We start from the raw sequence: 22,514 nt of genomic DNA on the forward strand, positions 1-22,514 counted from the left end.
GAATTTACAGCTGTCTGAATTTTGTTTACGTCACATGATATGTGTAAAATATTCCCACCATCCGTGGAGAACTGTAATATTTCCGGTGTTTGTACAGATTGATCTGACAGGCCAAAACTGAAATGGATGTTGCTAGAAATGCCCTTAAGGGGTAAAAAATGTAAAGCATAGCGAAGTGCTATAAAGTTATTGACCATTGTGAGAGCGAGGGGAAAGAGGGTATGGGTTTGGAATTTTGGGGGAAAATTGTCAAGTTATTCATTTATTGAAAAAAACTCCCCCATTAATTAACAAGACATATTTTCAAATAGAAATATTGATTTTGCTTGCTGGTTAAATATAAATAAAAATATTGCACTTGCGAAGCAAAAATTTTCATCCGGGTTGACCCCTCCCCCTCTTTGTAATGTCCATTATTATTTTTACGAGTCTCGCACAGACGGTACATGTATAGTAGATCCCACGGTGCTCGCTGATTTAGGCAATGCCTACCCCATATTAGATAATTCGTTACTCCTTGAAGAAAAAAAAACATTGTCACCCTCGGCTACGCCTCGGAACGATAACAATTTTGGGGGTAATTAACTGCTTTATCACCCTGTTAGCTATACACATCAACCCTTTTCGGTTTAAAGTACGTTTCAACTGAATCAAACGAAACTTGTATAAAACCCGCCGCGTTATTTAGATGATGCAACAACCAAATTAAACGCGTGATTATTTAAAGACTATTAGTATTTGACCCGGTGTATTTGACCCTACTAATTTACATTATAAGAACGAAATAGTCCACGTATTGCTATTAAAAATTACCAGAACTTCTGTAATTCATTAACAGTGAAAACGGTAAATAGTCTCCCAAACTGGGTGCAGTTATTTCTTTCTTAAAATATAATTACTGTAGACTGTGTGTATATCAAATATATTCATCCGCCATACAGGTTTTATTTACCAACAATACAATATCCAAGTTCATTTTGAAAACATGAAACGAAGTCACCAAGGCGTTCAAGTCAACGGAGAGCCAATAATGAATGGAGGTGTGAAAGTTAATGGTGATTATTCAAAATTAAACGGAGACCATCCTGCAAAAAAGAGAAACATCCATTTAGATCTAACCGGGTAAGTTGTTCGTACACGTGCACATGGAATACACAACTAGTTATGCTTTTCTGTTTTTCCTTTGAAAATGTTTGTTTTTGTTATTTGCAATCTAACGAACTCGTTTTTGTCTATGGTCTATAATGTCATTTGTCATCTCTTTTGTTATTTCAGTTCAGCCAGAAATTTATGAAAAAGGGGGGGTGTCATATTAAAAATTAGAGAATGCAACATCTCATATTATGTGATAGTAATATTTGTCTTAGTCTTGTAGTGTGTATCTAACTTTAAAGTATATACCGGTTCATTGTTATCTGTGTCAGTTGTAAGATAGTAAGGTTAAATGAAAGAGATGACTAAAATTGTTTCTTGGGCCTGGGAGGCTAATTTTTGTTTTGCTTGGTCATCTCCCTGGATGAAAAGAATTGTAAAATGTGTCATCTTTATTTTAATAATTGTTTATAAACACTGGTTTGCTATCTAAGTGAAATGATTTTTTGTTTTTTTTTGTTTTTTTTTTTTTTTCATGTGTAATTACATGTAATAATAGATATTGCTATACTAATGATGTTAATATTAACTTTTTATACCAGTAAAACTCCTTGGCTGTACTTGATACCATTCACTAAATGATAAATGTATATATCTGACCCTTTCTGCTCTCATTTAATTTTTTTGCTATCATGTTAACTGTTTTTCTAAGTTCTTCCACTTTCAGTTCATATGCTGTATTTATTACATTGTCTTGTCTGTTTTTACAGCTCTTTTCTATCTACATAAATTAATTTGTTTTAAGCTTATTTATACTGTAATAAAACAGTCATATCAGTTTAAATTTTTCTTTGTATATTCTGTAACTTTTAGTCTTCAAATGATATGTAATATACATGTGAGCACCTTACATCTGAACATTTATTTTGTATTAATTTAAAACTGACCGGTTTCCATGTGTTGGCATTTAGTCAGACCCTATTATATCAAACCCATTGAATTTATGTCCTGTTTACAAATATAGTCATAATTATATCTCGGTCTGGAGGAGTGTCTCTTTGTTGACAGTTACTAAGGTATTGATTGGTTGAAACTGGAGGTGTGTCATCATGAGTCAAGGACATTATATAAACAACATTGAAGTTGATATAAATGTTCTAGAAAAAGGACATTTAAAGACACTAAAATAAAAGTCTACTATTAATTTTAATGTTATGTTGTGAACTATGCAAGTAATGATTTATTACAAATGTTAATGCATTATGCATACAAATTAATGTTGAGTTTAGTTGACAGAACAAAATATAGTAAAAACAATATGTCAGCTAAATGTGACATTGATGGAGATAAGGCAAACATAATATGTTTGTTTCTTGCTATCCTACCTACCATATTTTTGTGCCTACCCTAAACATTTCATGGCCATTTTGGCTCAAGCACCTTTAAAGTCTAGATCGTTTCCAAATTTACTCAGTGTAAAATTTTCTGGAAAAATAAAATCATTTCCCTGCCAACCTTCATGTACCTGTACCAATTTTTTTTCTAGCTGGTTACAGGAAACAAGACTATTATTATTCTCATTTTTTTGGCATAAGGAAGGGTAACTTTTTATAACATAGAAGATCAAAAGGTTGAAGGTTCAGTGATTCCCACTGTTAAATGGCCAGTACCAATGAAATGTGAAACTCATCATTAAACCATAGAAACATTTACATGAGGCTAGCCTTAAAATATTGTTTGTTTGCTATAACCCAACTGCACCTTGAGAGTGGTGGGTAGGTCAGTAGGGGAAATATTTTAGTTTATCAGCATCAAGAAATTAATTTTGTGTATACATTGAATCAGAAGACAAATTTTGAAGAAACATTTTATGTTCTCACTTATGAATATTGACTACAATATCAAATCATTTAAAAAAAGAGACATAGAAAATTCAGATCTGACAAAACTGTTCATGACTAGACAAGGTATAAATCAACCCTGACTAGATTGTATTAAAAAAATGTAATAAACACTGTCTATAGAATGTATTCAAAACATGTAATAAACACTGACTAGAATGGCTTTAGAAATTGACTATGGCTATTCCTGAAATGTCCATGCTGGGATTGGAGACACTTAGACAATGAATCTTACATGGTGAGGTTTCATTTTAACCATTGGTAGAATTACCTGTGAAAATGATAACTTATGCAGGGTGCCAGTTTTAATGTTTTATATGGAGCCCGAGTTGCTCATTTGCATTTGTTACTTTGTATGTATGATTTTAGTTACTTTATGTTCTTTGTTGTGTATGTCTGTTTTCCATGTCTGGTCTTTGTCCCTGGATTACATTCTTTTGATTATCGCTATAACCTTGGTTCCTTGATTGCTCTTTATAAAAAAATGACGCAAGGTCTCCCAATGTGAATATTTCTGGACCAGTGTTTACACATTAAATTCAGTATCTTACAACTTGTGATAATTCTTGTAAAACAATTAAAATCAAATCTCATATCTCTATCACGATTGGGCAACAAAAAAAAACTGAATATGGCAAATCTTTGCCAAGTCACAACAGAAAGGGCCAGTAAGTTGGAATGACAGTATGGGAATCAGAAACTACTTACCCCCTTTTGCAATGAAGACAAGAACAGAAAATTTGATAAAAGGCATTTGGAACCCAGGGGAGAGGAGAAAAGTCAGGGGGGAGGTTGGAACTACCTATGTGACCACTGGCACCTTCAAACATACATGTAGGTATGCCATCCTTGGGAATTCATATATATTTTTTGGAACACACAATGTCACCTAAAAGGTCAAACAGGCCACATAGTTTAGCTTTCGTTTGAGAAAGAACTATTGCAATGAGTGGGGCAGCCCACTTATCCTAAAGGGGCATACTCATTGCAACTAGAGATAGATATGGGAAGGCTATATTTATTTTAATTTATTAAATAGTGCCAACCATTCATTTTCTCTATATCTTTTCTCAATTTTGGAGGTTTTTCGTTATCTGTGACTGATGAATTTATGTTTTACTTCAACACACTATTTATATCTCTTCTGGTGGCAGTTGTGTTTGAAACGCCTTTGCCTGTATCATAGTCTCTGTTTATGAAGATGAACATACTTCAAGTTACTGTCAAAATTTTTCACGACAGATGTCAGTTCGGCGAAGTCTGGTTCAAATGTTTCTGTCCCATTTTTATTAGAAACCATGATGGTCATAGACACTGCTGAATATCAGTTTTCTTCATTATTTCATCATCGATCACATCATTGAAGACGTCGTCCCATGTGCAACCAGTTAACAACCAGGATCTTTGGGGTTTTTTTTTGCCGTTTTCAGGTGGACAGAAGTGATTGTGCCAGTGACCTAACCTGGAAGTCCGGGTAATATTTTCGTTCTTCAAGTTTCTCTCAAATATAACCAAGAAAAAGAAATAACTAATGGTCATCTCTTAGGTCAAAACCATTGATAGTGTAAGGAGACTGTAGAGATTTAGTTAAAGATGACTGAAACATTTCCAGCTAAAATTTGAAAATTTGTTCATAGACCCCCTCTTATTCACCATGGAACATTTTCACAAACTTTTGTCTAAGGTGATAAGGCACTGATATGTGCATGACAAAACATTATGTATTAATTTTTAGGCTAATTTCTAGAAGTTTTAGTTACCATATTTAAAGTTACATGACCACTGCCCTTAATATAAACTCAGTGCATGTACATGTATCAACATTTCATTATATCATCATTTGTGATGGTCCTTTTTCATTGGTTAACAGTGTGTGACATAACTACCATGGTTCTTCCATTTGGGCATTTGGTCTTTAAACACTTGACGTAACTATATGAAAAGCAGGTTTAGATTATGGATTTAAATTGGTCAGGATATTTGGTTATATTTACATAGAAGAATATAGAAAGGTTTCATTCAAGTTTAAACAGAAATAGAAATACAGTATAAGGTGTTAGTAGTCATTTTAAACAAGTGAGAAAGTGACCTTCTGAAAATGAATCCAGAAATAATAGACAAGATTAATAAGTAAGTGAATTGGTTCTATGTACATGTAGATGAAAAAAAATCTTTGTTGTGAGTTTCCTTTGTTCTCTAACTAAAAGATGACTGATTTTAATGGAACATTTTCAGCTAAAATTTGATAATTTGTTCTTAGACCCCCTCTTATTCACCATGAAACATTTTCACAAACATAATGATTATAAGTCTTACAACGTCCTGTTTTAAAATTTGTTTGAAATACATACATGTATGAGCTACAATGATCCCTACAATGATCAGCTAATTGACTATCTATAAATTCTGTATATGACCTGTTTAAAAATTCTTTCACATGAAATGAACTGTATAATGCATATACATGTATTTAGTTTTAAAAAAATGATTCAGTAATTGCATTCAGGTTACAGACCACCAATTCAACCAATGAGCATTTGGAACGTACGCAAAAATAGTCCTACGCAGAAATTACCCCTGTTCCTCTTAGTGCTGTGAAAAAAGTTCTCATCTTATTTTAAAAATTTAAAGAGTTTCTGAAAGGAAAAACATTTCTGTACATTTTATAGGTGCATTTTGCTTCTTGTGATGTGAAGCCTAATCTCCATAATGATTTTTAAATATACCCCTATCTTGTGAAAACACTGGGATTTCCCATGCTATTTATAGACCCTTCACTTCCGGTGACCAGTACTGCACTGCAAGTCTGCTAACCCCACATGCCATTCTGAGGATTGTGAGCTGACATATGTAGAATCATGCTGATATATAGTCATCTGCAGGTTAAAGTTAAGGTAAAGTCCAGAGAAGCCATTGAATATTGTGAAATTAGCATAGAAGCCTATGGGAAGTGGAATTAGTGGTTTTTAGCCTTAAGCTGAAGCCATGGCAAAATGAAAAGTTTCTTGAAATAGCTTTAAACTACTTGAAGATCTTGTTAACTTTGCCATGAGAGGAATACACTACAAAAATCCTTCAAAATATGCATTTTTTTAAGTTATAGGTCCAAATTATGGAAAATTGGTCTTTTTGGCTGATTTTTATGTCCTATCTTGTAAAAAGTGTAGAAAATTTAGTAAAAATATCAAATATTAAACTTTGAGGGCTATATTTACCTAAATATGGTAGTAATAAGCACTTGAAATCAAGTTTTGTGTAGATTTGAGCAAAAATTAGGTTAGAAATGAGGAAAAACTCACTTTCATTACTGCGGTTAAGGCCATATAAGCATTCCCCTATGGCAACATGGAAAATCCATTATTGAGCACTTTTTTTGCTTTAGGTGCCCTTTACTGGTCATGTTTTAATGTGAAAACACTGTATTTACAAATTTAATGCCAAATATATCACCTTTTGTGAAAATTTAAAGATTTAGGATTTTTGACATGTGATCAAGAAAAAGGGGGAGGCATGTCAGAAATAAATTTTTAAAAATAGACCAATTTCTCAGAAAATGATTACTTTTAAAACTATTTCTTCATTAATATTGTTAAAAAACAAGTTGTGATTGATATTTTTTATTTGAAAAGTCAGAAAAAGTTCTTTGCAAATATTTAATGCATTTCAGTATGGTAGAATATTTTCACTTTTTTGCTCGCACAACTTGGTTACCCTATATTTAAAAATCAAATATTTAAAAAAGTGCTTGTCACATTTCACTGAAACTTTGCAAATGCATTCAGTATGTGTGTAGGAAGATACCTGTATAGTTATTTATTTTTTCTAAGACAAAAAGTGACCTTTAGGTTACAGACCACCAATTCAACCAATGAGCATTTGGAACATACGCAAAAATAGTCCTACGCAGAAATTACCCCTGTTCCTCTTAGTGCTGTGAAAAAAGTTCTCATCTTATTTTAAAAATTTAAAGAGTTTCTGAAAGGAAAAACATTTCTGTACATTTTATAGGTGCATTTTGCTTCTTGTGATGTGAAGCCTAATCTCCATAATGATTTTTAAATATACCCCTATCTTGTGAAGACACTGGGATTTCCCATGCTATTTATAGACCCTTCACTTCCGGTGACCAGTACTGCACTGCAAGTCTGCTAACCCCACATGCCATTCTGAGGATTGTGAGCTGACATATGTAGAATCATGCTGATATATAGTCATCTGCAGGTTAAAGTTAAGGTAAAGTCCAGAGAAGCCATTGAATATTGTGAAATTAGCATAGAAGCCTATGGGAAGTGGAATTAGTGGTTTTTAGCCTTCATGTACATGCACTGTTTTTTTTTTGTTTTTTGTTTTGGTTAAGAAATTATACAAGTATATATACTCATTTTAAATACTTCCTTGTTTTTTGTCTAAGGTGATAAGGCACTGATATGTGCATGACAAAACATTATGTATTAATTTTTAGGCTAATTTCTAGAAGTATATTTTCTGTCCAGAAACTGTTATAAGTTTTATTTCTATAATCCAGAATTACTTTATTTTAAATGCACAAACAGTATACATGTACATCTCATAAAGACTTTAGGATATATATGTGTTAAGTAAGTTGAAATTAGACTTCTTTTATAAATGGACATTTTGTTTACTACCGGTAGTATTTATTGAGGTGATGATTGAAAGAATTACTTAAAACATTGAGGTCATGTGATACAATGCCAACAGGTCCAAAATACCAACAGTGAAAATTCTCATGAATTTTTTTAAAAAATCTTACAAAGTTTATCTTGTGTCTGTGTTTTTTATACCCAGAAAGTACCTCTGAATATAGACCTTTTCCCTTGGTAACATAATTATTTGCAAATGATGCACATTCCCAAGAACTACCGTTTATCCCAAACTTTAGATTCCCAACTATCTTTGTTTCTTCCAAGAATCTACATGAGAGGTTTCTTTTGAAGAATGGTAACAAGATCAGTAGTGTTCATTATGAAGAAATGGAGAGTTAGTAGATCTTGGTGCCATAAAAAATGTACATGTGTATGTACATGCACTTGAAATTAGTTAAAGGCCAGATCTTCCCATGAAAACTTGAAACAGTATTTATTTGCATGTACTTGGGTTGTAAGTTTTTACCTGGAAATGAAAGTGATACAAGTACATTTTAAATAGTAACATTCAACTTAGTCATTAGAACTTGATACCACATATAAAAAGTTTTGAAATTAACTTTGAGCTGTACATGTACATGTAGATATATTTTCTGAAAATCCTATTTTAGTAGATAAATATTGTCCAAGGCTCCCACTAACCTTACTGTCTCATTTTGAGTAGGTAGGTTATTTTCCAAGCAATTTGCTCACCTGGACATCAACAACTGCTAGTTAGATAGGTGTTAAGTGCAAAATATAAACATTCATGAAACAAAGTATTTTATAGAAGACTAGAGAGATATCTCTATTTGGTTTCTCAGGTTAGAAGTGGTTTAAAATGTGCAAATATATTGTTATGGTGACATATATCTGCTCCTACTCCTAATTAATTGTACTTAATAAGCCGATTAATTTATCTCCAATATTGTGTTAAAAATCTGTCTTACTCCTTATCTACTTTCAGTCATTGAACATTAAATAAAATTTTTGTTTGATTAAAGCAAGTGTAGAAAAATTGTATGAAATATAGCATGCTCAAATTCTGAATGTATTCAAATTTCCTGAAAGTCTAGTACTCAAAAATGTCTATTATTGTGTTAAACTGACTAAAACTGTCCTTAAACATCTTGTTCCAGTCAAATTGATCTCTTGGATTAGTTTCAGTCTCTTTTAGAATCAGGCAGTGGGTGAAACACGGTATGAAAAAAACTGTCATTTTGAAAGTGCTTTGTGAATGTGTACAAAAATTTCTGAACAAATCCAATTATGCAGAACAGTGGTGTTTACAAATAGAGAGATTTTCCTGGAATGAAATTACATTGTCAGGTCTGTAGGTGTTTGTCATGCATGTTTCTGTTTTTTTCCCATTTTGCCTGATTCTTACAAAAAACTCACACTTAAAATATAAAGGTCAATCAACACAGACAGATGGTTCAAGTTTGTATGTATAAAGGTGACAACAGCTTAAAAGGTGCAAAGTTTTATCAAAAACGGGAAAATCCAATAGATCTGTAAATGAAAGAAAAGTGAAAGTTATTTTTTTTTCATCTGAATTGCAATAAATATGGGATATCCATAGTATTTATTTCTATTTATGCATGCAAGTCAATCTGTTTATTAACATAAATGTGCATGAACATGTCAGTATGTAGATTCATGGAAACAGCAATGATTGAGGACCATTATTTTAGTACATGTACATTATAATGTTATGTTAAAAAAAAAAAGATTATGTGATGCACATACAGCTCAAATATTATTTTATTACAGAGTTCGATATAGTAGCCTGCCCACCAGTCCGTGGCTGGCTATTTCTTGGCAGGGCTGGCTAATTTTAACAAAAATTTATATAGCCAAATAGTATATATATTGAAAAATTGCTTTCAGGACTGGCTGGAATTTGAGTGAGTTTCCTACCCTGTTAATTACATGTAAATGTATCAATGTAAAAGAGGGTTTTAGTGTATGCTGCTGCTGAATTGAAATGCCAATTTAAGAAATAATGTATTTCAGATAATGATAATGCATTAATAATCAATAGGAATAGATAACAACACTTTGCAAACATTTTTTGTCATGATTTTAAAAAAAAATTGTAGATAGGTCAATTGAACAATATCAGTACTGTAATTAATTGTAAGCTGATGATTCAAAATGCATATGACATTTTAACCACCAGATGGTAAAGCCGGCGAGAGTTTTCTCACCATTTCACATTTTCCAAGGTTTCTACAGATTTCATAGGGGAAACTGATTATCCTTAAGCCTATCATAGTTTTAAATTATTTCTCCACTCTCTATGGTAAAATTTAGATTTTAACATGATCACTAAAGCTCACATCTTAATTTTACCATCTTGAATGGAGAAATAATTTAAACCACTCATTACTGAAAGAGAATCAATATTTAAACATTTTTCTGATCTTGTTACTCATTAAATACATTGTATGTCCACTTTACAAATGGTTAACTGTTTAAGCAGTAACATTTTTCATCCCAATGGATCGTTGTCTATCTGACATATTCACCATATCCATTTTCATTATAAATGTAAATATTCCTTTGAAAAAAACACATGTTTATCCTATTGTGTTTTAGTTACCATATTTAAAGTTACATGACCACTGCCCTTAATATAATACTCAATTGCTTTACAATGTACATTTATACATACATCACATCCTTATCAATATTAAACTCAGTGCATGTACATGTATCAACATTTCATTATATCATCATCTGTGATGATTCTTTTTCATTGGTTAACAGTGTGTGACATAACTGCCACTGTTCTTCCATTTGGGCATTTGGTCTTTAAACACTTGATGTAACTATATGAAAAGAAGGTTTAGATTATGGATTTAAATTGGTCAGGATATTTGGTTATATTTACATAGAAGGATATAGAAAGGTTTCATTCAAGTTTAAACAGAAATAGAAATACAGTATAAGGTGTTAGTAGTCATTTTAAACAAATGAGAAAGTGACCTTCTGAAAATGAATCCAGAAATAATGGACAAGATTAATAAGTAAGTGAATTGGTTCTATGTACATGTAGATGAAAAAAAATCTTTGTTGTGAGTTTCCGTTGTTCTTTTGTTTTTTTGCAATTTATACTATACTTGGACAGTATTGTCTACATGTGAATTTTGGGATTACTCTGAATTCATTTCAACACAACCCAAGATTTCGTTTTTGTTTATTTTGTTAGTATGTTCATTATGCCTTACTAATTGATGCCATTGTTGTAATGTCAGTCAGGGGTTTTACAATCAGTTTTCATTATTTACAATGTAATTTTTTAAGGTTTTATTGATACAGTGGTTTCTTTACAAAAAAACATGACATTGATGTGGATCAAGCAATCAATTTAGGTAAAGATAATAAATTAATTGGAAAGAATAAATAAACCAAAATATGACCACAAGTGCTAAAGAATGCCTAGATTTAAAGAGTGGTTCAGTTAAATCTTGGCACAAGTGATTATATTTTGGTTATTCACTGATAACTAACTGTTTATTTAGATTTTCTCTATAATTTATAACTGTTTTCAACACAAATTTTATGATGGAAGGATTGATACTTGAATTGTGACCTTTTGGTAGGAGAAAGTTTGAGAGTGAAATTACCAAATTTATTTCATGAGTGAATTATTGATTTTTTCACACAGAGAAAATTAGATAAGTCACTGCTATCTATATGATATGTTTTCATTTTTATTGAAAAAAAAGGAATTTTATTGACCAAGTGACAATAATGTATAGTGTTTTATTTGTGTTGGTTTTTTTTTTACCAGTTTCAAACAAAGTCTTAATCTGGTTGGGTTCTTTGATAAGGTGATTCTGTGTATGTATATTTTGGAATTGGGTCCTGTTTTATATGAAATAACAGTTTTAACAAAAATTAGAGTTATTTGTATTCTTTGACATATCGACTAACTGTATTTAGTTTTTTAGGTTTTGAATCCTTCAGGATCAAAATACCTTATGTTGCTGGTTATCATGAGAACTTCCCTACTATTTCTGAACACCACACAAAATATGGTCCATATGAAATTCCTTTTATATCATTCAATATTCCAAGCAGTTATTTAGCCAAATAATATGCTATCATTGCAGCAAATATAATTAAGGTCTAGGCTTTAAATCAAATAAAGATTTGAGGAACTTCTCTTTGGTCATGAAATATTAAGTAATGGATTTGCATTTAGGACATTTAGTTTTTTCAAAACCATCATCCTTTCACCAATACTATATTATTAATAAACAGGAAGTGCAGGGGTGATCAAATAAATTTGGTGGGAAAATTCAAATTGATAAAAAGTAACTCTTTTTGAAAAATCTTGTATCAAGCAGTGTCTTTCAGAGCACTTTCAGGGGATGTCTTATTTAAAACTAGATTACATGTATATAACTGTTTCAGTAGATATATATAGTGTCTTTCTTTTATTTATATCCTACTCCGAAGGAGTGAGGGGTATACTTTTTCACCCTTTTCTGGGTTTCCATAACACTATTTTCCGTCACAGTTTTCGCAACAACTACTCATTACAGTGGCTTGAAAATTTAACACCTTCTTTCTGTAGGTATGGTATATACTTACTTATTTACTTAATCCTTTTCATCTCTGGTGAGACTTAAGGCTGCAATTGATTCCTGCCACCTGGGTCTGTCTCTGGCTATCTTCTGGGCTTCTCCCCACATATATCCACCCTGTTTCAGCTCAGCCTCCACTGTTCATCACCAAGTTGTTTTTGGCCTACCAGGCTTCAGCCTTAAAGGTGGGGTCCATCTGAGGGCAACTTCAGGTAACCATTGCTGGTCCATACGAAAAACATGTCCTAGCCATCTCAACCTCCTTTCTTTGATCTCAATGTTGATGTTCTTGCATTTTGTTTTTTGGAGCAGTTTGATATTTGATATTTTGTTCGGCCTTAAGATTTTGCATATCTTCCGTTGGCATCCAAAGTAAAAACTCTCAATTTTCTTTAGGTAGCTTTGGATGATTCTCCAGCACTCAGATCCATATAGTAAAAGTGATTTCACATTACTTTTGAAGAGTTTGATCTTAGTTTTCAGCGAGTATAAGTTGGATCTCCAGATAGGACGCAGGATGGATAATGCTGTACATGCTTTCCCTAGTCTAGCTTTGATGTCCTTTTGGGCGGTGTTGTCAGTGCTGATCAAGCTTCCTAAGTAGGTAAATTCTTCTACAAACTCTATTGAGGTATTTCCAATATTGATCTTTGATGAAGAGTTAGCTTTGATTTTCATTGCTATTGTTTTCGTAGTACTGATGTTAAGGCCTGTTTGGTGGGCAAATTTGTTTAGGATGTCTGATTTTAGTTGCATATTCTTAAAATTTGTGGAGAGAATGGCTAGGTCATCAGTGAAATCGAGGTCTTCAAGGTGTGACATCAGGTCCCATTGTATCCCTTCGGTCTGTCTGTTGTTTTTCTCATTACCCAGTAAATGGTCAAGAGAAAGAGAATAGTTGAGATGATGCAACCCTGTCTTACTCCTGACTCGACCTGGAACCAATCAGATGTGCTGATATTTAGGATGACACTGCACTCATAGCCATTGTAGAACTTTCTGATGATGGTAATTATCTTTGGTGGTAATCCATAATTTTGCAATATCTTCCATAGTATATCTATTTATACTATCGAAGGCCATTGTGAAGTCAATAAAGTTGATGTAAAGAGGACTATTCCACTCAATGCATTGTTCAATGATGTTTCTCAAAGTGAAGATCTGGTCTACACATCCTCTGCCTCTTCGAAATCTGGCTTGTTCTTCTCTGAGTTTTTGGTTGGTGTATGGTTCTGTCCTAAATAGTAGTATTTTACAGAAAACTTTACTGGGGGTTAACAATAAGGTGATACCTCACCAGTTATCACATAGTTGCAGATCCCCCTTCTTTGGTAATTTTACAATTAGACCTTTAGTCCAATCACTGGTGTCAGTGTTCCATATTTTCCTGAATAGATTTGTCAGACCTTAGTGGATGTTGTAATGTCTGTTTTTAGTAGTTCTGGGTGGATCTTGTCATTTCCTGGAGCTTTCCCATTTGATGATATGGCCTTTCTGACTTCAACTTCACTCAGTGGATCTTGGTCGATATCTAACATATTTTCTGATGGTTCAATGTTGACATTTTCTTGAGGTGCTGGGTGGTTAAGTACCTCCTTGAAATGTTGGATCCATCTGTCAGCTTGATCTTGTTCACTGGTAAGTATTGTCCCCTGCTTGCTTTTAACATTTGAGATGCCTGTACTATTGTTTTTACAGAGAGTTTTGGTGATCTTGTATACTTTTCCCATCTCCCTTTTATTTGCAGCTGCTTCAGTTTCCTCTGCTGGTTGGTCAAGGAAGTTTTTTTGTCTTGTTTGCACCCTTTTTCACATCTTTATTAGCCACTTTGTATTCTTTCTGTAGCTTTTCTACCAGCTTGTTTGATTTGGCACCTAACATCTTTCCTTTGATAGTTTTTCTCTTATCAATCTTTACCAGAGTTTCAGTTGTTATCCACTGTTTTGATCTTTTATTTTTAAAGCCGAGAACCTTTTCTGCTGTTTCAGTGTATACTGTTTTGATATTATCCCATTCTGTTGGTACATTTTCTGCATCAGCCAATAGCACATCAAATCTATTCCTTAGTTCTATTTGGAATTTCTTTGCAGTATCATCTGATCTTAGCTTATGAATTTCGATTTTCTATGTTGGCTTGTCTGATTCTTTCTTAAGTTTTAATGCTGCTGCAACAAGGTAGTGGTCAGAGTTGATGTCAACTCCTCGATAAACTCTTACATTTTCAGGGATCTCCTCCATTTGCCATTGATTATAACATAGTCGATCTTGTTGACTGTTCTGCCATCTGGTGATTTCCAAGTAAGTTTATGGATATCCTTATGTGGGAAGATGGTGTTTCCTACAATGCATTTGTTGTTTTGGCAAGTATTGACGAGTCTCTTCCCATTGTCGTTAATGGTTCCACATCCATGTCTTCCTATAGTTTTCTCATATGTGGTGTTGTCACTACCCACTTTAGCATTGAAATCGCCTGTAACCAGAAGGACATCATGTTGAGGTACTTAAGATATTGTTGATTGCAGCTGTTTGTACCATTCATCTTTTACTTCCTCATCCACATCATTTGTTGGTGTGTAAACTGTAATATTGTAAGTTTGCTGTATTTGGAATTAAATCTGGCAAGCAATAATCTGTCGCTGATTGGTTCCCATTCCATCAAGGTGTTTGCTTTCTCCTTGGCAATGAGCAAAGCAACTCCATGCATGTGTCTATCTTGGTGTTGTGAGTGTAGGATGACTGTTCCATCATTAGCTCTACTCCTTCCTGATCCTGTCCAATGGGTTTCACACACACCTAGAAGATCTAGATTGTGGCGTTTCATTTCTCTAGTGGCCTGACCTGTTTTGGATGGCTCAAACAAGGTTCGAACATTCTATGTTCCTGCCTTAATGGTGGTTTTGGGTCCTAGTAGACTCTTATTCACACTCTTTTTGGTCATACTGCCATCAGTGTGGCCAGAGTCCACAGTTGGATCCGTCGAATTTAAAATTTCTTGCAGTTTCTGTAACGAGTTTAGTTTTTACAGTATGGAGTTGTTAGCCCCATGACAAACCTCCACACTGGTGGACCAGGTTTTCTCTCTGGGTTGTCCTTCCCGTAGATGAATGCATTACCCTGCTAACGTTGTCATCTCCTCGGTTTTCTGTCTGGATTGTCTACCGTAGCTTTTGACTAAAAAAGTCCATCACAAGACATTGATACTATTTACCCATAGCTGAGGAAGGCAGGCACATAGCTGAGGCCAAATTGAAGTGTAGGCAAAATTACGGCAGGGGGTCTGGGCGGAGTTCTGGTAGGGGGTCCAGGGGGGGCGAACACGGAGATAGCGTTTTAGAGTATCATTTATGCCTCTCCTGGATGTATTTTATCTCCAAAAAAAAAGATTGGCAAAATTAAGTGCAGTCAAAAGCTTATTTGCCTAACGGCCGCTACATGCCTGAAGGTATGGTATATTGGTATATGGTGGGATTTATTTTTAGCTCACCTGGCCGATGGCTATGTAAAGTGTTGCCATCACTTGGCATCCATCCTCGTCGTATGTAGTGGAATCAATTTTTAGAAAAATTCAACAACTTCCTATTTACTAAGGGCTTCATTTATTTTTTTACTATATATTTTGCAAATTTACGTTTACAGCACATACTTATCCCAGTGGCTTGAAACTTAACATATTCTTCCTGTAGGTATGCCAATTGGTGGGATCCATTTTTGGAAAAATTCGACAAGTTCCTGATTGCTGAGGACTCTGTTTATTTTCATTATGTTATGATTGAAAGTGGGGTATCATTAGTGAGCCATCACTTGCAGATTTGTTGACTTATTTTCATTAAATGTCATTCAGGTATTATGCCATTGCTCTACCCTAGAATTTTAAAGTACTTAAAAACTATCAAGACTGTATTAAAAGTCTATGATGCATAGAAGTTAGTTTACTACTACTTTCGAAAGTTGAATTTAAGTAGGGTATCTCATATTCATCTTTTCACACTATATAAATAGCTACAAAAATTACATGTATATCTGTGCTTAGAAAAAAATTGTTTTCCCCACACTCAATGAGTGGGTGGTATATTAGAATCACCTTGTAACTTCATTTTTCATCCAGTCCATCACTGTTTATCGTGGCAACTATTTTGACACCAATTAGATGGATTGATTTGAAATTTGGTATGTGGCTTTATAATGATGTAGCATATGTTGTTAATTGTTTTTTGTTCAATATTTACTTGTTGTCTCATGGGACCTTCCTATATTCAATTTGGCTGTATCATTGTAATAAGAAAAGCTATGATGTTGCTTAATTTTTTAGCATAATGGTACTTTTTTGCCAAATTGGAATTCTAACTTTTAAGGGTTTTATCCGATATATAATTTGTTTCTTTTGATTTGTCTTTTACTTTTTGCACTCAAAAAGTTTTCTCTCTGGAAACCTGTAAATTCAGGCTATGAGCATTGTGAATATTTCATTGATTATCCTGCTGGTTACTATCTATTTTTCCATTATGATAGAAATACCTGTTAACTACTTATAACAATGTGGTAATTGTTGTTTTGGTACCTGTGTATATAAGCATGCTTACTAAAATCAATCTGCCAACATCTGTAATACAGAACTTTTCTTAATGTTCATTATTGTAAATCTACTTCTGATTTTTAAAAAATACAATAATCAGCTAGTAGGATGGATTCTGTTTCTCTTAGGAGAATAAAACATATTTTAATGAGCTAGAATGTTAATTTAAAGATATGATTTTAATACAAGGTAAAGATCCTTGAAAGAAAATATATCATTTCAGTGTTACATCATGTATAGCTTTCAAAATTAAAAAAAAAATCATTTCTTTGTGAATAAATTACAATTAATAAAAATAGTTATCTCCACTTGAAATAATAAATTGTGAACCTGAAACTTATTCCAGAAACAGAAGAAAAATTGTTCCATTTTTTAAAGTTAATGTTTAAGTTCACACGCTCAAAATAATTAAGATATCAAAATTATATTGAAATTAGGTAAAAAGGGGGACAAATGTTTTTAGATACAAAATAAAATTAATCTACAAAATGATAAAAAAGAAAATATTTTATAAAATAACCTCTTATCAGTGATTAGGGAAAATAAATGTAAGTTAAAAGGAGAACAGGTGATAAAGTGTCTTATTGGTCTGAAATTCAACTGAAAATTAATCATGAAGTGTTGAATGATTTAATAGATTTGATAGTGAATTTGGAGACTTAAATCCGTCAATTTGGAGACTTAAATCCATGAATTTGGAGACTTAAATCCGTCAATTTGGAGACTTAAATCCATTAATTTGGAGACTTAAATCCATCAATTTGGAGACTTTGGAGACTTAAATCCATTAGTTTGGAGACTTAAATTCATCAATTTGGAGACTTAAATCCATCAATTTGGAGACTTAAATCCATCACAAATGAGAAAATATAAAGACTTCTGATAATTCATGCATTGAGAGGATAGAATAATTGCTTGAAGTTTACGAAATATTCAGATATTCTGTAAAATTTTGTACTTTTTGGTCACTTTCTGTTCATATTTTTGGCAAGGAAATGGTGTCCACACCCAAAAAACAACTTCATACATTCATTATTACATAGTTTATCATATGTGAAGATATAAAGTTGTTTATTGGGAGTAGACTTAGTTTTCTGGATGTATGTACATGTATGTCAGGAAAACAATAATTTTTTTTATTCTCAGCAGTTTTTGCTAAATGATGACTCATGTAAAATTATGCCACCATTATGTCGTCATTACAATGAACTAATGCCACAAATTATTATTTTTTCTTATATTTATATATTCTTCTATGTTATAACAACAAAGTTGATATTTTTTGGCAATATTCATAGCTTATGCTAGAGGAAATCATTTCCCCTTGCTAAAATTTGCTTGTAGAATTCTATATATAAGTTCAGTTAAGAAGAGACCTAAGAAACTAACATGTAGCAAATGTAAATTTTCTGTACTTGGTAAATTTAGCTAGTGGACAAATTTCTTAATTTAGTTCGATCCAAATCTTATATGTATGAAAGCTTTCTGTGAAAGAATGTCACCAAATTCCATGCCAAAAAAAAGGGAAGGCTTTTTGGGGAAGTTGCTCCAACCATTAAAGTAAGGGGTGAAGGAGACTAAAACCAACATTTAATAACACTTTGTTGACAGTAAATTGATATTTTATACCCTTTTGAATGGAATTTAAATCAGAGTTTTTGAGAAAAAAAAAACAAAAAAAAACAGGGATTTTTGCATTTAACGGTATATCTCATCCCTGAAATTTCATGAAATATTGAAATAAACTTGTTTTTAGGAGTTCTGCCATTTTTCTTGAAAAACTATATATGTATGATCAACTCTGTCCAGATCTACTTCATCTAGAATAAATCTATAAGAAGCCATGTAAAAATGAGACTCATTCATTGTCAACACACTCCATAGGACATATACCATTACACATTTGTATATCCTGATAACTTTAGTACGAAAATGTATATTTGAATGAATGCATAAGTTCAATACTTTAAAAAAAAAACTATGACACAGACATTGATCTTCTTTTACAAATCAGTACAGTGAGGTAAAAAGATCTATTCAGATTTATGACATGTTCTTTTTAATTGCATGTGTATATTAAGGTTCAGTCATCCCTAATAAATACATGTAACTAGGTTCTATCACATGATCAAGTCTATTTTTGTTCTTTCAATAAAAAAATGTTTTTAATTGTATAAAGAACAGATTTATAGTCAAAACATTTTTGTTTGGAAATAACAGAACCACAGACTGTAAACAAATAAATGACTTCACAGTACCAAACCTGGTTTACGCAAAGAGAGGCAGTCAGAAAATACTAAAAATGTGTGAAATAACAGTTTTTATCAATCACTTACTGCATGATTTTAAAATTCACTACTGGTATAAATCCAATCAGTCTTGCACATATGAATGCCATGAATGATGGTACATAAAATTATATGCCAAATGATCAAACTCATGCTGCTTTAAAAAAAATAGTCATGGTAGTGAAGTTGATGGCTTGAACTTTTTGAACTTTCAATTTTTCATATAAGCGTGCTTAAGCCTTTTAAGTTCATAGCAGTTTGACCCAAAACTTTGCAAGTTATGAGCCTAAATCTTCAATTTGGATGATTTTCATTAAAAGATATAAACTAACTTTTTTCTTTTTTTCACTCGCCCCCATCAGTTTTTACTAGTCTTGGGCAGGGCTTGTGACTCAAGGCATAGAAAACATAAAATGGCAGAAAAATAGAGAAAATACAGTAATTCTGCAATTCCCAAATTTCAGATCTTCATACTGCTAATACTACAACAATTGAATTAAACAGATGCAACTTATACTTAAGGATACAAAACCTTAATTTAATTTTGTTAAAGATAAAATAATTCAAAGGAATACCAAAGACTTTCGTTATTCTTTTTTTTTCATAAGCCAAGTTGTTCTAAGATACTATGCTGCTATTTTGTCATGATGATGTTCTGTGAGAAGTTATTTGATAAGAAAGGCTGATGTCATCAGTTGACAAGATACAAGATTACAAGATAAACTGATGTATTACTTTTGATAGGCAAATTATAACTTTTGTGAGTTTATGATTGAAGATGAATAAATTAGAATCCAGAGGTTTAGTTAATTAGTAAGATAATACTCATTTGATTAATAGATACATAGTAACAACTTTTCTCTGAGCAAGAAGATAAATATATTTGACATTTGTATGACTTAAAAAAAAAAATATATTATAAATTGATAACTTCTATTGTTAACAAATGAATTTTGATTTGAAAAATGCACATTTTTGGTATAAAATTTTATGTGAAATTCAAATTAAAGGTACTAGTAATTCTTTCCACTTTTATTAGACTTAAAATACATGACAGTAAATGATTCTGATGAATGGCTGTTGTTAAATTTCAAGTAGAGGTGAGTTTTATGTGCAATAATTTAGATCGAGAAAAATGAAATAAGTTTTTTACATCAATTTTTCACTTGTTTATCGTTTTAGTTAGTTTTTGCTTTTCTGAAAATAAAGCTGTAAATAGAATATATTGGAAAGAAATGATACCACTTCTAGTGTGATACATATGTATAATAGACACTCAGGGACATACAAAATTCAAACTGCAAAAACTGAACTACATGTATCTAACCATATTCTGTTTTTTAAATAACATGTATATAATGTATATATATGTGTACAATTTTTTCATTTATACTTCGGGATCAAAATACCTTATGTCACTGTTTCATATCAGGAACTTCCCTACTGTTTCTAAACAATACACAGAATATAGTTCATATATAATTCCTTTTTTATCAATTAAAATCTCTTACAAAATCAGTAATTTTGTTTCAGGCAATTATTTTTCAGCTTATGAGTATTTTTTCATTGCACAAATAAAATTAAGATTTAGACTTTAAATCAAATGTTCTTTTTGGCCTTAAAAGATGTTCAGTCATAAAATTTAGTTTTTTTTCAGAATGAGTCAAGAAAGCATCAAGTGTGTTAAGAATATTCTATTTAACATTATTTCATCCTTTCATCCATCAAAAGTATTTTATAAACTTGCAGTGAAGAACACTAATTTTAACAAAGCAAAATATGCAGGAAAATTCAATTGATAAAAAGTATCTATTTTATTTAATCATATGTACATGAAGGAAATTTTTTTAAGCAGAATTTTTTTATGTAATCACAAATTAATTTTTGGACAGGTTTGAAAAAAATTATGAAAAAGATAAAATGAAGCAAATTTTGTAAATTTGTGTGGCATTGTTTGACTATAGATCTATAGATCGTATCCACACCTGTTAATCCTCCCACATAGGAAATCTAACAAAATCTATGAAAAATTTAGAATTTTGTTAAAGTACCAATATTTTCTGTTAAAAAAATTGAAATAATTAAATTCTTACATAAAAATGTGTTTTTACATCAAAATCTCCCACATGAGACATTGTCAGTGGTGGAGTATTATCCCACATGAACTGTTCCAAAGGTTTACAGGTTTTCATATCTCTGAAAATAGTATTAAAGATTAACATGCAGTTTAAACTTCTAAGGAAAAAAACATTTTAAATTGTGAAGGAAATGCAAATTTATGATTATAGTTTTATTTTACATCATGTTATCATAGAGATTGAGTGTTTAGTAATATTTCCACAGGAATCCAAAAGCTCCGGACACTTTGATCTCATGATATATTTTAAAAGTTGTATTGACCTGTGAATTTAAAAATTACTATTTTTCAAAAAGTATACATGCCATCTCCAATTTACTCTATTTTTATTCTTAGTATTCAAATATTTATATTAAATCATTTCTTTCTTAGTGGGTCCATTCTAGTTTTCAGTACAATATGTTTCACTGAATTGTGGAAAACATTTTTGTACTTGTACAACATCTACTTACTGTTTGCTGAAAATGCTTGAACTTTCCTTTTGCAGTCAGAATGTACATCATTTTCCTTACATTTTTCTCGACTTAGTACTATTAATCACTGGTGGCTGGTGCACAATGCTTCCTTTTGGGATGACTAATTATGGGATGCGTTTTGCTACTCACATGACATCTACCTCCAGTTTTCTTCACAAATTCCTTGTTTGTAACAATTCGATAGCTGTCTGATACTAGCCTCATTATATATTTGGAAAATTTTAGGGGGAAAATGAACTACAAAACAAAAATGCACAACATTAGACAGTTACACTGTTTATCTATATCTTCTTTCAGGTATGATACCTATGAGGATATTGAAAGAATCACCAATGACATTCTGAGCCGTGTAAAATGTCGACCAAAACTTGCTATTATCTGTGGATCTGGCCTGGGTCATTTGGCTGATACTGTAGAGGACAAAGAAATAGTCAGTTACTTTGATATTGAGGGATTTCCAGTCAGTACAGGTCTGTTGCTTTTCTTGTTGTTTTTTTGTTGTTGAAAATTTGAATTAATACACTTTTCTAGTATTCCACTTTCCTGTCACCAGGGGCAAAAGAAATTTTGGTGTAGGGAAGTTATTTATTATGACCCACTTTCCCTTCAGCAAATAGAAATTCAATTTTTTAAAGGATTTGTTAAGTTTAGAGAGCAAATTTTAAGTGTTAGCAAGTAAATTTCCATTTCAAGTTTTCCAGTGGAAAACTAAAATTTAAAAAAAAATCCTAGAACACTGTAATAATTGTGAACAATATTTGGATATATGACCTTGATATAAGACCTTGCTGTAGTTAACAGTATTT

The 22,514-nt window shown here is 32.1% G+C and overlaps 1 protein-coding gene across 1 annotated transcript in view; it reads left to right on the plus strand.

Moving 5' to 3' along the window:
* The first annotated feature begins 920 nt into the window (after nt 1-920).
* Nucleotides 921-22,514, plus strand: part of LOC148616131 (purine nucleoside phosphorylase-like) — a 30,696-nt gene continuing 9,102 nt past the window's right edge. The window contains exons 1-2 of the mRNA XM_088582843.1: nt 921-1,122; nt 22,006-22,178. Coding sequence (XP_088438969.1) covers nt 986-1,122; nt 22,006-22,178 — 310 coding nt within the window. The 5' untranslated portion in view covers nt 921-985. The remainder of the gene's footprint in view (nt 1,123-22,005; nt 22,179-22,514) is intronic.

Source organism: Perna viridis, chromosome 5 (genome assembly GCF_037379345.1).
Source record: "Perna viridis isolate PV_CMFRI_1.1 ecotype Kerala chromosome 5, ASM3737934v1, whole genome shotgun sequence".
Lineage (NCBI taxonomy): Eukaryota > Metazoa > Mollusca > Bivalvia > Mytilida > Mytilidae > Perna > Perna viridis.